Source organism: Polyodon spathula, chromosome 15 (assembly GCF_017654505.1).
Source record: "Polyodon spathula isolate WHYD16114869_AA chromosome 15, ASM1765450v1, whole genome shotgun sequence".
NCBI classification, from domain to species: Eukaryota; Metazoa; Chordata; class Actinopteri; order Acipenseriformes; family Polyodontidae; genus Polyodon; species Polyodon spathula.
Window position 1 is genome coordinate 34,307,539 of NC_054548.1, and position 16,147 is coordinate 34,323,685.

Consider the following 16,147-nt stretch of genomic DNA (forward strand, 5'->3'; position numbering starts at 1 on the left):
ACAGGCACCCTATCAGCCACAGGGGTCACTGGTGCACGGTGAACCGTGGATTGCACTGTGCTTTACAATGCTTACTTATGATTTACTACACTTTGCTATGATTTTATAAGGGTAGCTACTGTACAGCAAACATAGCTGAATTAGCCAAATCATTCAGAGCCAAAATGAACAAGGTCACAGAATCCCACACATACATATACACACACGTTTGTGTGCACTGCCATATGAACGTTCTTCTGGCAGGTAAGATCACAACATGTTTTTAATCCTTTAAGTACTGTGTGACAACAGTAAAAAGCACCTCCACAAAATCAGCTCAAGTAAATAAATCTACTGTAACTATCAAGTTATGTGCATTGAGTGATAAAATATTTTGTTTCCTTGGGTCTCGTCTACTAGAGACATGCACTAAGAACCACAAAATATTAAACTATTAAATCAGTCAGTAGGTCTTATTTTTCAGATATACAGTACAGTTTTCTACTGTACTGCAGTACCACTATTCACTACATTGTAAAATAATTAATAAATAAATAAAACTATTACCAGAAATGTAGTCAGTGAATTTGGGCATGTTTAAAAAAAAAAAAACAGCTTTGTGGTGTGGTTATTTGTTTGGGATTTTCTTTTTAAAATTATTTTTTACATATAAATCTTCCCTTTGGAAATGTTTATAAAATAAAAAAGTTAAAACTTAATACATACATATTGCCCACCAGAAAACAGTTACAGATTCATAATAAAAGCTTTTAAAAATATGATCCATCTGACCTGGAGAAATGTTCGTTACATCAGGTTATTCAACAGAATATGGTTTGGAAATTTGCTGTATCAGAATAATGACGCTGTTTCAATCTTGTTCTGCATGAAAACATGTTGCCATGGTTGCAGTTTGTGTGAGGATGGCAACAGTTGCATACGTCACACATGATTTGCACTACAATAGGTTATCTATGAATCAGCATTACAGTCTTTGTTTTCACTGACAGAATAACACATTCACACTGGAGAAAGTTCAGTGTCATTCACTACCGAGATCGTTTTATCCGGGTAGATTTTGTAAAAGATCCTTCTAATTGAAAAAAAAAAGTTCTTACTGCTTGGATTGTTAAAAAGGGGGTTCATTCTAAGAAGGGTTCATTATAGTGAAGTTAGATAATATGATTACAAATGTACTTGTCTTAGTTTGTTTGATGTTTCTGTGTTTATAATATGTTGCTAGTGATTCTTTACTATTAAGTTAAACTTATTATATGGCTTGTATTTGTACAATATCATGTATGCAGTGTGAATCGTTTTAATTCCCACTGAAATACAAATGTTACATTAGTAACTGTGAATAAACTTACAAAACACATTTACCATCCACTTACCTGTAAATAACTGTCTACCAAAATGTTGGCAGGGGCCCAGACCCTCACTTTGAAAAGTGAACCCTGTCAGCCCTCTAATTCAGCCTTACAGCTGCAATAATATTTTATGAAACAAACCTACCAGACCGCTATTAACCACCAATTCAATCAGTTACAACAAAACTACATTAGATACGTTATTCGTGCTCATAACAAACTGAACAATACAGCCAACATAAAATTAAAAAAAAAAACAGCTGCTCCACACAAGTTTAGCCCTTGTTATTTAACATTGGAGCTTCCTTTGGAAGGCCTCAGTGGATTAGTATAGAAAAATGAGATATTCTTAAGTGCTCTTCTAGTCAAACAAAAAGGAACAGGTTTTTGTAACAGCACTGGCCAAAAGCTGTATAGGCTGTAAGTCAATTAAGTTCAGGATCATATCCACTAAAGTATAGCAGCACTGAAAGAGCCATTGGCACACAGAGGTTTGCAAACAATACAGCATTTGCCAACTGATTTCTCCCCATTGTTGTCAGTCAGGATTGGCTAGCAATATTTATTTTCCTGTGTTCCCGTTGTCTTCTTCAACGTCAAAATCAGCTAAAGCAGAGGCCGGCTTGGAGGTGTCCGAGACGTTGTCTCTATCTTTAGGGGTCACCTTCCTCCGCTTTCCATGGATTTCTTGCATCTGATTCTTCATCATCCAGAAATGCTTCCTTTTCGGGTGCCATCGTGTCACCACTGAATACTTGGGTTTGTTTGTATCCATTCCTAGTGACCTCTGTGCCTGATTGAGCCAACACAGCCTCTGTGCTATGTCTGATTCCATAGCCAAAGTAGATAAAGAAGCCTAGAAAAAATGTTTAAGAAATTAAACTAACAGTGTTTACCTGTTTTTAAGCCCTTAACTTTAGTCTATTGTGGTACTATGAGAATGCATTGTCTGAAGCAACTGCAGGCCCCCTCACAGCGTCTGCCTGCCCAGGATTACTACTTGTTTAGCAATGCCTACTTGAATTATTATAAGTGATTCATTTATTGTTTTCTTACATTTAGGAAGTTAAACTTTGTGACTTGCTGTGAGTGAATCTTAAATCAATAAAGTTCACAAATAAGTACTTAATATTAGTATAAATAATAATAATAATAATAATAATAATATAATAATAATAATAATAATAATACCAAACAATTCTAATGAGCTGCATCGCTTAACAGTCATCATTCGGACATCAGAAAACAAAAAGCTGAACTGAACATTAAAAAAATTAATTCCATCGCACAAGGTTGCCTTTAAAGATGCCACAAACAAAAAACCAACAACAAAAACAATGGCCTCCTGATTTCACATTTACACTGCGGAATTTGGGGAGAAATTTACTGGAGGAACAAAGAAATGCTGCTACTATACTAAAACACTGATGATAATGACTAATGCTAACTTTGAAATCTGTGAAACCTGACAAATTCAGGAAAACCATTATACTTGTCAACATATGGTTGCAAATATTGGACTGTTTTTTTTTTTTGACTAAATCTTAAAAATTTGCAGTTATGATTCTGACACTGGGGTCTACTTTAATAATCTGAACAGTGATGGATCCAAATCCTGGAACCCTCAAATGTTCTTTTGTTGACCTTATTCCACTGTATTTGTATATGCAGAAATGTTATTAAGTACGTCAATAAATCAGCCTTGAAGGAAAACACAGTAAGATTATTTCTAAGTCACGTCACAATTTAAACCTGTAAGCAGCAAATACACTTATCATTTCACGGAGAGTGTCAATAGGTTCTATATAAACAGATTAACTGCATTCATATCAAGGGTTTGTCTATTTTTTATTTCCATGTTATGACTTTTGGTATTTAGAAGTGTTTGGTAGCTAGCTCTAATGAAGTTGACAGCATACTTTCTCTGGCTCTATACATAACAGACCTGACTGGTTTCACTCACGGCCTTGACAAAGCAAAGAGTGAGTTAGAAATATACTCTCAACTTGTTTACAGGTAGCCACTGAATACTTGGAAACATACATTAACGATCCCCACTAAAATAAACTGCCTTTAAGATAAATGTTAATAGTTTATGCCCAATAATAGAGATCATTTAACCTTTTTTCACTAATCAAATATAAATACAAAAATGCAATATTATTAAATATTTAAAACATACCGAGTACCATCCAAATAGCAAATCTTATCCATGTGCCCTTGCCCAACTGCACCATGAGGTATACATTTACGAACATGCTGAATACTGGGACGAAAGGCAGCAATGGAACCTGTGAACAAGAACAGACAAGAATGAAAAAAGGTAATAAACAAAATGTCAACCAAGAATAAAAACACTTATTACATTTACAAGATGCAGACACAATCTGTTTACTACTGAAGGCGCCATTGGTGGTAGTGGTGGTGGGGGGGTGTTCATGTTTTGGCCCCCTTACTTCTCTCCAGGGATGCTAGAAAGCCGGACAATTCTTGTCTATATTTTGTGGAGAAAGTCTGTTTTTGGTAACATAATCAAGACAGATATCAACCACTGAATTTACATTAACTTGCTTTATATTTAAAATATTTGTGGGCAGGCCAACATCGCTTTTTACAGTGTCCGTGGCAGCATACACATTTCTCAGCAGTATGAATGACTGGAGATGCTACCAATCAAACTGCTGTTTTGGCCGCACACAGTACGAACGTAGAAACGGGCACCATGAGACTGCACACAGGATGAGCATTTTTGGAGTTTGGAATTGCTGAAATAAATAATTGTAGACATCTATTTATTGTAACTGTTTCCTCATCCTCAAAACCAAAACATTTGTTACCAAATATTTTTCCTATAATCATTTGTTTTTGAGAAATTATAAATTTCCATTGGGGCATGTAAACGTTTGACTACAACTATATTTATTAATGCTGCTCCTATTAATCAACTCATGAATTGACTGGAGATTTATTTTTTCACAATTTAAATTGAGCAGAATTTTTAGTTATTTTTCTCACGTTATAAAATGTCACATATCCAACCTGACTGCTTAACTGCCCTGATCACAGTTTCATCAATGTCAGTCATGTGGACTGTGTCAATGCAAAAGGCTACAGTAAGTGTGTTTACAATTTTTTATTAATTTATGTCTCTTTTCATAGCTGGAAAGGGTGTTAAAGGAATAAAATAGCACATGATTTCAGTGTTGCTGTGGCAGATATAAAAAAGTCTGCATCAAGATAAAAAAAAAGTTAAAAAAAATAAAAGTTTGCATTGGTATCAGAAGTGGACGCAGGTGCCCCAGCACGCACTCGTCGGACTGTAGCCTGGTGAGCAAGTCCGGGGTGGACCAAAATTCAAGTGCTGGGCAGGACCGCACGGCATTCTGTTATAGTATTCATGAAATGAAATGAAATTTAATAGATAAAAGCTTCTGTTTCCAAAGATAATAGCTTTCATTACCCAGTTAGAACTAGTGCAAAAGTAATTAACCATGACTTAGCAAAATGTGATTACAATTGGTTTAGCGGTTCTCAAGATTGTGTGTCAATGGGTGCCTCCACTAAATCCTTATCACCAGGGATATTCTTACACCACAGGCGATAAACCTGGCTGTTCTAAGATTTCATGAATTTGTATTTTCCTAGCTAAATGTTCAGTGGATTAAACATTAGGGGGTGCCAAGTACTCTGAGACACTCAAAAGTTAAAAAAAAAAAAAAAAAAAAAAACTACATGTCTACTACATGCCCCATTTCTACCCATATCTTATTTCATTGTCTGGATTAATACAAATAAATAGAAAAAGTGTTCTTATTACCTTGAAGGACAGCTTGGCTTTGTTTTCTGGTTGTCTCCAGATTAAAGCAGTGACGCCAGCACTTGAGAAAGCAAGCAATACAAGACACACTATAGACCATGTGGTTTCTCCTCCAAGGACAGTTATGAGGCAGAAAGTAAAGATAAGGACTCCTGGGAAAGAAAAAAAAAGCGAGTATCAATAAAATGTTACAACATGATGTTCACAGCAAGATTAACAACCCACCCCCGCTCAATATACAAAAAAAAGATAAGAAAGATTGTCAATTTAGGAACCTTTCTGTCAACATTTTTTATTTATTTTTTTTAATAGCACTACTTCAGTCATGCTTGGGAAGACACCAGATCTGACAGAGGGCTGATAGTAGGCAGTCATTTGTGAGGTTCCCTTTGTTTTCTGCATAAGTCACTGTTGTTTCAGAACAGACAGCATGTTAGGTTATTATTATAACCCTGGTTCACTGAAATAGAAATGTAACCATTACCGGTTGTGATATCTAGCCCGAATTACCCGAGTACTTCTATCAAAGCTGCTTCTTTGAGAGCCCTGTCTGTGCCAGGCATCGTCTTCATCCTCAGGATATATCACTGACTGTTACATAGTTAATCAGCACCATTTTCTCTTCAGGTCTGCTGCGCTGGAGTGAATGCAGTGACCTTGAAGAGAAATGGTTGCATGCAGCACTAGCAGATGTGTTAAAAAGGAAGATAAACTGCCTTTAGCACTCGAGGATCGATAAGAGTCCATGGCATATAGTCCACAGTACAGGTGAGGACGACCCTGACGCGGTGTATATGCTGCAAGGTACACTGAGTAAGCTTAGCATTTAAACCTCAGCAGTGCAATGAAGGTGTATGGCTAACTACCTCAGGACTTAAAGTGGAACATAATGAAAAGTGTGTGTAATGGGCAGAGTGGCTACCCTTAATACTCTGGACCTTGTTTTATCAATGCTGTGTGACTGCGAGGTGCCTGCGACCTGCTTGCTAGAGAGCACAGGACTGCGATGCAAGTGTTTCAAGAAGCAGCTCGAAACTTGGTTGCAAGCGACTGCTTTCCCTGCGATCTGCAAACTGTCGTAAAGCAGTTTTAAAGAAGCATGATTGGCTAGAAAGTCAGTGTTAACGCTAGCAAACATGGTCGGAGTAACAAGACCAACTTTTTGAAGGACGAGTGTAGCAGGGCGAGCAGCCCTGTACAGTGTTTATTGAGAACGGGGTCTTCCCCTCCGCCCCTGTGTTATTTTGTATTTGTTTATTATTTTGTATGACGGCGCAGCTGTGCATTTTTGTGTTATTGTTTTAAAAATGTATTTGTTTATAAATGACGGCGAACCGCCATGCGTTTTGTTTTGCAGCGTGGATGGGAACCCCCATCCACCTTATAAAACCTGTGCAGAAGGTGGCCATTTCCCAAATGAATTGATTAATTTATTGCTAATCTCTCGCCTCTCGCTCTCCCGTTCTCCACTTCTGAACATCCCCCTTAATATGGAGAGGGCTGCAGGTATTTATACACATGACCATCTCTCGATTAGCAATAAATTAATCACTTAATTAATAAGAGGGATGGCCACCTTCTGCACAGGTTTTAATAAGTTGGATGGGGCTTCCCATCCACGCTGCAAAACAAAACGCACGGCGGTTCACCGTCATTTATAAACAAATACATTTTTAAAACAATAACACAAAAATGCACGGCTGCGCCGTCATACAAAATAATAAACAAATACAAAATAACACAGGGGTGGAGGGGAAGACCCCGTTCTAAAATAAACACTGTACAGGGCTGCTCACCCTGCTACAACGATATTGAAGTTTTAATTGAAATGGTGAGACAAAACAAACAATCCTTATTTGGTACCAATTTAACCAATGAAGACAAGAAAAGATTGTGGCAAACTATCACTGACAAAGTTAATGCTGTTGGAGAACAACAGAGAAGTGTTAGTGATTGAGGAGAAAATGGGCAGACCTCTCTAGCCGGACAAAAGATCTGACAGATGAAGAAAAGATGGTTTTGGAAGTTATCGACAAAGTGGTAGCTGAAGGAGTTCAAGGGGGACTGGATGTAAGCAGTCAAAGCACAAGAGAGTTTCACGGAGGATAGAACGTCATCGATGTCTGAGTAAGTAAATATTCTGCTATATTATACTATACGCACAAAAATGAAAAAAATAATAAGCTCTGTAAAATAGCATATATATATATATATATATATATATATATATATATATATATATATATATATATATATATATATATATATATATATATATATATATATATATATATATATATACACACACACAGCTCTGGAAAAAATTAAGAGACCACTGCAAAATTACCAGTTTCTCTGGTTTTACTATTTATAGGTATGTGTTTGGGTAAAATGAACATTTTTGTTTTATTCTATAAACTACTGACAACATTTCTCCCAAATTCCAAATAAAAATATTGTCATTTAGAGCATTTATTTGCAGAAAATGACAACAGGTCAAAATAACAAAAAAGACGCATTGTTGTCAGACCTCGAATAATGCAAAGAACATAAGTTTGTTGGGGAACATTGTCAGAGCAGATGGAAGCAAGTTTTTTTTCCAGGACAACCTTGTACTTGGCTTGATTCATGTCAAAGCTGCCTGATTCCAGCCTTGTTGAAGCACCCCCAGATCATCACCGATCCTCCACCACATTTCACAGTGGGTGCGAGACACTGTGGCTTGTAGGCCTCTCCAGGTCTCCGTCTAACCATTAGACGACCAGGTGTTGGGCAAAGCTGAAAACTGGACTCATCTGGGGGTGCTTCAGCAAGGCTGGAATCGGACAGATTTGTCTTTGTGAAGGGTGCATGAATCAAGCCAAGTACAAGGTTGTCCTGGAAGAAAACTTGCTTCCTTCTGCTCTGACAATGTTCCCCAACTCTGAGGATTGGTTTCTGCAGCAGGACAATGCTCTGTGCCACACAGCCAGGTCAATCAAGGTGTGGATGGAGAACCACCAGATCAAGACCCTGTCATGGCCAGCCCAATCTCCAGACCTGAACCCCATTGAAAACCTCTGGAATGTGATCAAGAGGAAGATGGATGGTCACAAGCCATCAGACAAAGCCGAACTGCTTGAATTTTTGCGACAGGAGTGGCATAAAGTCACCCAACATAAATGTGAAAGACTGGTGGAGAGCATGCCAAGACGCATGAAAGCTATGCTTGAAAATCAGGGTTATTCCACCAAATATTGATTTCTGAACTCTTCCTAAGTTAAAATATTAGTATTGTGTTGTTTAAAAATGAACATGAACTTCTTTTCTTTGCATTATTAAAGGTCTGACAACACTGCATCTTTTTTGTTATTTTGACCAGTTGTCATTTTCTGCAAATAAATGCTCTAAATGACAATATTTTTATTTGGAATTTGGAAGAAATGTTGTCAGTAGTTGATAGAATAAAACAAAAATGTTCATTTTACCCAAACACATACCTATAAATAGTAAAACCAGAGAAACTGATAATTTTGCAGTGGTCTCTTAATTTTTTCCAGAGCTGTATATATATATATATATATATATATATATATATATATATATATATATATATATATATATATATATATATATCCTTTTACACAAAAGTTTTCCAAATTTACTAATTTAAATATCAAACGATAGTTAACATAACGTCATGTCATCCTGTTGTCATGGTTATTTTAATTAAACGAAACAAAAATTAACAAAACAGTATAAAACAAACACTACACAGCATGTATTTTTTTGTGTCATTTAAGACGGATACATTATGTATCGATTCGTATATGTTAATCTGTCATTTTTAAAAATGGGGACCCAACTCCTGGACCACCGCATCCGCAATATAGCGAGGGGAGATATAAGGAGAGGTGTGTGTGTGTATATTTATATATATATATATATATATATATATATATATATATATATATATATATATATATATATATATATATATATATATATATTTTCCTTTGAAAAGTTGAGGAGGCTCTGCCTCCCTTGCCTCCTCTAAGGAGCCTCCACTGATACCAATACAAAGCCAAACAAAGGGGTCCCGGACACATTTCTCACAAGCCGTTCTAAAGTTTCTATAAAACCTGTATTTTAATCTGTGTCTGAGATTTTTTTTTTTTTTTTTTTTATTGTTATTATTTATTACTTTGTATTCTCTGACCATGTACTTTGAAGCCTGAGCATTGTTATATCTAACATCATGACTGCACAGTCCCCACACAATTCCCAAGCACCTGGCGTTCCAATCAAGTACTAGCCAGGCAGAGCCCTGCTTAGACAGATAGAGCGTTTTACCAAGGACACTGGCACAGATGTTAACTGCAAACCCTGACAGTCTGCTAGGATTAGGGTTCTGGGGAAACAGCAAGGTCTTCAGAGTACATTTCTCATCTTCCTCAGGTAGAAACCCAAGTTGGGAATCACTGTTGCTCACAGATTCGTTCAGTTCACTCTCATCTGTTGTGTTTGCCATTTGGTATGCCACACTGGGTTGATCAGGCTGGTATCTGTAAATGACAAAACATTCATTTTAAATGCACAGGGAGTTGAGGAAAAAACACCTGCCATAACAGTGTCAATAGAGTGTAAGGCAGCCAGGACATGAAAGATTTATCCCAACAAATCTGCAAGAAGTTTAAATTATCAGACCATTCAACAATAATGAACTCTTCTCATTCCTTTAGGGAGGTGGGAATTTACATCAAACTTGCAAAGAGTCTTCAGTGGCAGATTTGCAGACTCACACAATCTCCCCTCATGGGAACGCTTAATGTTTGGTAGGGAAATCTGCATACTGTAATACCATAATTATGTTATTCAATTAAAAACCATGAGCAAACAGATCATTCTAACAGGAAGGAATCTTTAAAATAACTACATGGAAATATTTTTTGAAAAATAAGTGGACTTTGAATTGTAGGTAAGAAAGCAAAATGGAAAAAAATAAAAGTTTAAAGATTAATTTAAAAAGACGCGTTTCTTTTGGAGCATCTTCAAGTCTAAAAGAGGTTTTAAATGTTCTGGTTTGGCTGGCATTTTGTAGAAACCTCTTTGAAATATTTTGAAAAATCTCCAAATGAAAAGCAAAACAATTGTTACATACCTAAGCACTAAAACACAGGCTGCTACCAGCGTGTAGGCAAGCAGAGTGCCGATAGACATGAGATCCACCAGATCCTTCAGGTCAAAGAGGAACGCCATGATAGCTGAAATAACAACAAGGCAAAATTAAATGCAAGCCTCTCATTAACACTAGAACTGTCATAGCAGACATTTTGATGGTTTTCACGTTTAAAATTTAAATTACTCTGTGTGTGTTAAAGATCCGCAGATGTCTTTTCTTGATTTTTCCTACATACATGTATTAAATATCCTGAGGGTGTTTGAACGTCAGAATTGCAAAAATAAAGTTATAAGCACTTCTACCTAGAACCACCAAAAGTAGTCATTTTGACGTCTTGTTACAATACATGCTTTTATTGTTAATATAACCTATATTAACATAAGATATTGATAATATAAGCCAGTTTCTTTACCTCCGCTGAGTTTACAGCAGAATCTATATGAATAAAATATAGCTCTTGAAATCTAGATATGTGTTATCCAAATCTATATTGTAATCCTATGAATTCCTTGCAGAACTGCCGTCTGACTGTCTACGTGGGCATATAGTCTGCTGTCTATAATATTACTATTACAAGAATCTTTCGAGAAATCTTGATATTTTTGCGTTTTGCCTTGGCATCAGAAATTTGGAATGACTTCATTGGAAACAGCATTGCCTGTTTCAAGCCAAACATAAAACAATACATGGACAAGCAGCTGTTTCCATCAAAAGCATGGTGTCAGTGGACACAATGCACGTCAAACAAGCCTGTCAAATTTGGGATCAAGTTTTGGCTGGCAGCGGACCCTACCCCTTCCTGTGCAGCTGGTCAGAGACTGGGTGGCAATGTGTTACTTAGGCTGATGTAACCATGCTTAGGAAAAGGGATGAATGTTACCTATGACATTTTTTTTTTATTTCACTGCAATTAGCAAAACAGTTCAAGAAAAAATAAATAAACAGCCTGATTGCAACAGTAAACAAAGTGAGAAGAGAGTTTCCACCATCTGCGCAAAACTTAGTACTCTGTGAAAGCAATCACCGGTGTCCACTTGCTGTATCTTACAATGTACTGGACATGACAGCTGTCAATTTCTTCGTTTTGTACAATGTATGCACAGGAGACAATATCATCTTATGAAGCTAGCCACGGAGCTTTGGCAGAAACATTTCGATCAGAAAGCTGAAAAGCGGCAGAGAAATGAAGCTCAACCTGGATACAGTGCGTATCAAGTGACACACGCAACAGAAAACAATGACAGGTAACTAAATGCAATAAAAATAAAACGTCTGATATCTGTGCCCAGTGTGAAAGAGCAGTATTTGGTAAATGCACACGACAAGCTGACAAGCGTTACATCTGTGTGGATTGTGCTAATATGGGGGCTACATTGAAGTATGTTTCCTTGAATGCACATTCCCGTTACACAATGCGAACAGTTATTTTCTTTTTTATAAGTAATGGTTTCGATTTTACAGTTCTGTATGTAGGACTATATATAACCAGTTTACAGTTACACAATATTTTCTTTTTAAAGTTTTATTTTATTATATTTTTTGAAGTCGTGCTTTGCAGTAGGCTAATGTGAAAAAAAGCTTTTTATGTTATTTTTGTAAATAATTACTTTGTTTTTACAATTTTGTATGTATATGTGTGTGTGTGTATATATATATATATATATATATATATATATATATATATATATATATATAGCAGTTTATACCCGTTTGCACAATATCTTCCATTGAAATGTTTACTTGTTATAGTTTTTTTTATTTTTTTTACTTCACTATATGTGCTAATTTAAAAAATAAAGCCTTTTATGTTTCTTTTTTCATTTAAATACAGTGTTTCTGCTACGCAATCGTTAGCTATGATGTTCATAAATAAAACTTTTGAGTTGTATCTGATAGTTTGTGTTTCATTTTCATATCAAAGCTGTCTAAAATGTACCCGTCAAAATGACTATTGCTGGCGGTTCTAGGTAGTAGCACAAACCCAGCGGTTCCAGTGTTATCTGCTATTTTAACTTCTTTACACTGATCACATTTAGGGACGAGGACCATAAACAGGATGTAGAGTCACTTTGTTTTGTTCTTTTTCTACCAAATGTGCCTCGGTTCTGCTGCTCTCTGCTCTCTTTTTCACACCTGTTTTGCCTATGAAAAAAGATTAAATCAGATTAAATCTCTCCTGTTCTTTATATGTGGCAAAACAAGCTGATACACTAAGTTGTGTCTTACTACAACCCTAAACACTAGTGTGTAGGGCAGGCATATCAACTAAGCGACACAGTAGATGTGGAGAAAATAGACACATTTCACAAGGCCAGATTTCACACCAAACTGTAATTTGAAATATTTTTGGGTAAAGGAAATTTGTATTAATATTATAAAATGTTGTAAAAAAAAATGTGCCAAATATATTATGGTGTAAATATGTTGAAGCCAACACAATGCTCAACAGTCTGAGGATGTGCACTGTCACTGTTAATTTACCGTCAATTTTGCTAAGGGATCACGTTTCACCAGAACTGGGTAACACACATCACCTCCATAATATCCCCCCATACAAAAGCATTGTTTTAGCTTTCAATAAAAACCTAACAACAATGTTAGTGTGTTGAATGAAGTCTGGATGCAATATCAAATCTAAATTTTAAAGCCAGCTCTTCAATTTTCACAAAAAATTATTAAAAACATCACAGCAAAAAGCAACAATTTCTTTATAGGCTGGTCAATATGACTTGATCCACACATGAAGGCACGCACTAAGTTTGAGGTGTGTATATCAAAGCAGTCAGAAGGGGTTAAATTTCATAAAATATAAAAGCAAATTAATGGAGTTAAGACTGAGGTAATAAAATGATGTGGTGTTTTTAATATTTATGTATGTTTTAATGAACTTGCCCTGCATATCTTTTGCTTTCCTTACATTTTTATAAAATATTATTCTACTGATCTAAACAGTAGCTAATCTAAAAATGTAGGCCATTTTTCACCTCTTTTTTTTTAAAATTGTATTTAGTTAGTTAAATAGAACACCTCGGGGGGGGGGGGGGGGGGGGGGGAATATAGGAATTAAAGGATTACAATAGACCGCATATAAAGCATTATCTAATAGCAGTGAGCAAACCTGCATATAGGTTAACTATTTAGTGACCAAAAAACATTAATACTTTCCTTGACAATTATTATTTATATTACTTTTATGTAACAAAATTCTTTCAACAGGGTGATAACAGATTATGTTAACAACACATACTACTACGAGATACTGATACAGTGTTACCCAAAGCTCATAGGTTAAAGCATAAATTATGATTATTTTTTTTAATTTATGCATTAGGCCTAAGACTGCCTGTGTGTTTGCCACTGCACACATCACAGTCTTCTCCACAGAATGTATGGCCGGTTAATCAGATGAAAAGTGCCTGTGGATTCACAGCCCATGCTTTCTGCCCACACAGGAGCTTACCGGACAAAACCCCAGCCGCCACTGTTGAGACGATTGGGGTTTTTCTTGAGCTCACTTTGCCCAGAAATGAGAAGAGCAGACCATCTCTGGCCATTGCGAAAATGATCCGAGGTAGAGGAAACATGGAACCTAACAGACTAGACAGAGGGGGAGTAAACAGGTTAAATGCACATGTAAATACAATGGTTGACCATATGCTCCCAAAGAAATGTCCCAAATGCAACACTTAGATGGCATACCATAAAATACACACAAAATAGAGGAAGTCTAACACTTTAAACTAGGGAATTACTCACCCACGTAATTCTGCGCATTATGTATTTTACTATGCATAGGATAGTAATATTGCGTAATATGGCTGTCCTCCCTAAGGAGACAGTAAAATGATCGTGCTGAGGATTATAAAAAGTAGTAGTCATTACTTATCAACTTTTTTTTAGTTGTATAAATAAATCACCTTTTGCGTAACTCCCTGGCGTGTAATTGTTATGCCGCACACTACACTATGAAGATGCTTCCAAACTGTATCTGCCAGGCAGGACACCGCATCCACCAGTCCATTTCTGTATTGAAGTGCATTTGGAAACAAACAATTGAAAGCACATGCTCACCCTTCGCTTGATGGGTTAGGTGTTTTTTTTAGCCTCACCTGCAGCCGCCCCTGAAGTTAATGTAGCAGTTAAGGGTGTTTTGGTTCTTTGGCTGACTTTAGCCAAAAATCTGAAGAGCAACCCATCCTCTGCCATAGCCCAAATCACTCTAGGCATTGGGAACATGGCACCAAGAAGACTAATGAGAAAGAGAAAGGCCATTCTTTGTGAGTTAAGTGTAGGTGAATACATTTTATGACAAATGCACTTTAACCACTTTGGCATACTGGGATGAGAAGAATACTGAATTAGGTGTTTCAGAGTATTGGCTCATCAACCAAGAATTCACCATGTGAGTATGAAGAACAAACACTCATCGCAGCTAATCATCTCAGATTAACTGAACAACTTAACCAGCATGTTGCCCAATGCAAAAGTCAGTCACACAAGCACCTCAATGCAAAAGGCCAGTGATGTTGGTTCCACTGAATTTAAGTTTACCGAGACAACAATTTTTCTCATTAGTAAATTAGCTCACTGTGCCCCCCCTAATCATCACTATTTAGGAAAGCAGCACCTTTGTGCATGAAAAGTGGTGGCTCTCAGAACAGACAAAATCCTTGTGAGAAATTCACCTCACCTTGCAAGTCAAAAGCTCAATTAAGCTATAAACATGACTGAGTATTTCTGGGACAGATATTATAATATTAGCCTCTGAGGCAAGGTTGTTAAACACATTACAAATAAATTACTTCTTGGTGGCAGTCTGGATTCACTGCTTGTGAGGCAATTTTGATTTGAAATATTTCCTGTGTTTTACTAGCTTTAACATTAGTACGGCTCTACTTTTATTGTGCGAAGAATATTTAGGTTTTTAACTTTTCTTTTTTTATTTACTTATTTTAAAATGTTGAATAGGTAGATTTAAAGACCTGTGACTGTTTATAACAATTGTATACAGTATGTGTCACAGTGGAACGCTCACAACACTGGTTTAATGCAAATCATACACTGGGTCCCATTAACAAAAAGTTGACTTACATTTAATGCAATACTGTTTAGGTGAGTGATTTGAAGGAAGATAATTCATTCCAAATCCTCATGCGAGAAATGTTAATTTTATTAATCAGAATAAATAAACTGAAAACTTTAATAGGTTTCTGTATTTCAATTGTAAGTAGAAAAAGTAGATAACCAAGGCTTTTAAAAATATAGTGGGATATAGTGGGGGTGGATATGTACAGTACATATGTCCAACTTTCAAGTTTTGTAAATATCTACAGAACTGCCTATCCATAAATATTTTTTAAAGCCTTGGTTGTCAGCCTTGGTTCCTTTAAGTTCTAGAGCTACTTTTTAACATGTACAGCAAAAGTTTAATTACTCATTTCAGTCAACAAGCACTATAGACAGGACATCCTACCTGGTTGAAAGGGCACACAGTGAACCAACAGCCACTGCGTATGTGGCTCCTTCCCAGCCCACATACTTGAAGGCAACAGGCAAGGGGCTGTTCTTATCTAGCATGTAGTAGGGCATCATTAATGTCAGGGCAGCCGATACACCAAAGTAAGCAACAAAGCAGATCAGGAGGGAGGCCACAATCCCAATCGGAATGGCTCTCTGGGGATTCTTTACTTCTTCTCCTAAATAACAAAATGGATACAAACAGGAGTTGGAGGATGAATAATTCATACAGGGTGTATAGGAGGCCAAACTTAACCTGTTATAACTGAAGCACCTCCACGGAAACACCAGGAATAAGCAAAA

The 16,147-nt window shown here is 36.5% G+C and overlaps 1 protein-coding gene across 3 annotated transcripts in view; it reads right to left on the reverse strand.

Moving 5' to 3' along the window:
- Positions 1-948: 948 nt before the first annotated feature.
- Positions 949-16,147, reverse strand: part of LOC121327849 (high affinity cationic amino acid transporter 1-like) — a 50,240-nt gene continuing 35,041 nt past the window's right edge. For 2 of the 3 annotated variants that reach the window (XM_041272112.1, XM_041272115.1), the window contains exons 6-12: positions 15,801-16,023; positions 14,437-14,576; positions 10,307-10,409; positions 9,499-9,710; positions 5,167-5,318; positions 3,532-3,640; positions 949-2,205 (exon numbers count right to left, since the gene is read on the reverse strand). In XM_041272112.1, coding sequence (XP_041128046.1) covers positions 2,003-2,205; positions 3,532-3,640; positions 5,167-5,318; positions 9,499-9,710; positions 10,307-10,409; positions 14,437-14,576; positions 15,801-16,023 — 1,142 coding nt within the window. In that variant the 3' untranslated portion in view covers positions 949-2,002. Of the gene's footprint in view, positions 2,206-3,531; positions 3,641-5,166; positions 5,319-9,498; positions 9,711-10,306; positions 10,410-13,787; positions 13,925-14,436; positions 14,577-15,800; positions 16,024-16,147 lie in introns of all 3 variants that reach the window. The other variant, XM_041272113.1, reaches the window with a different exon arrangement.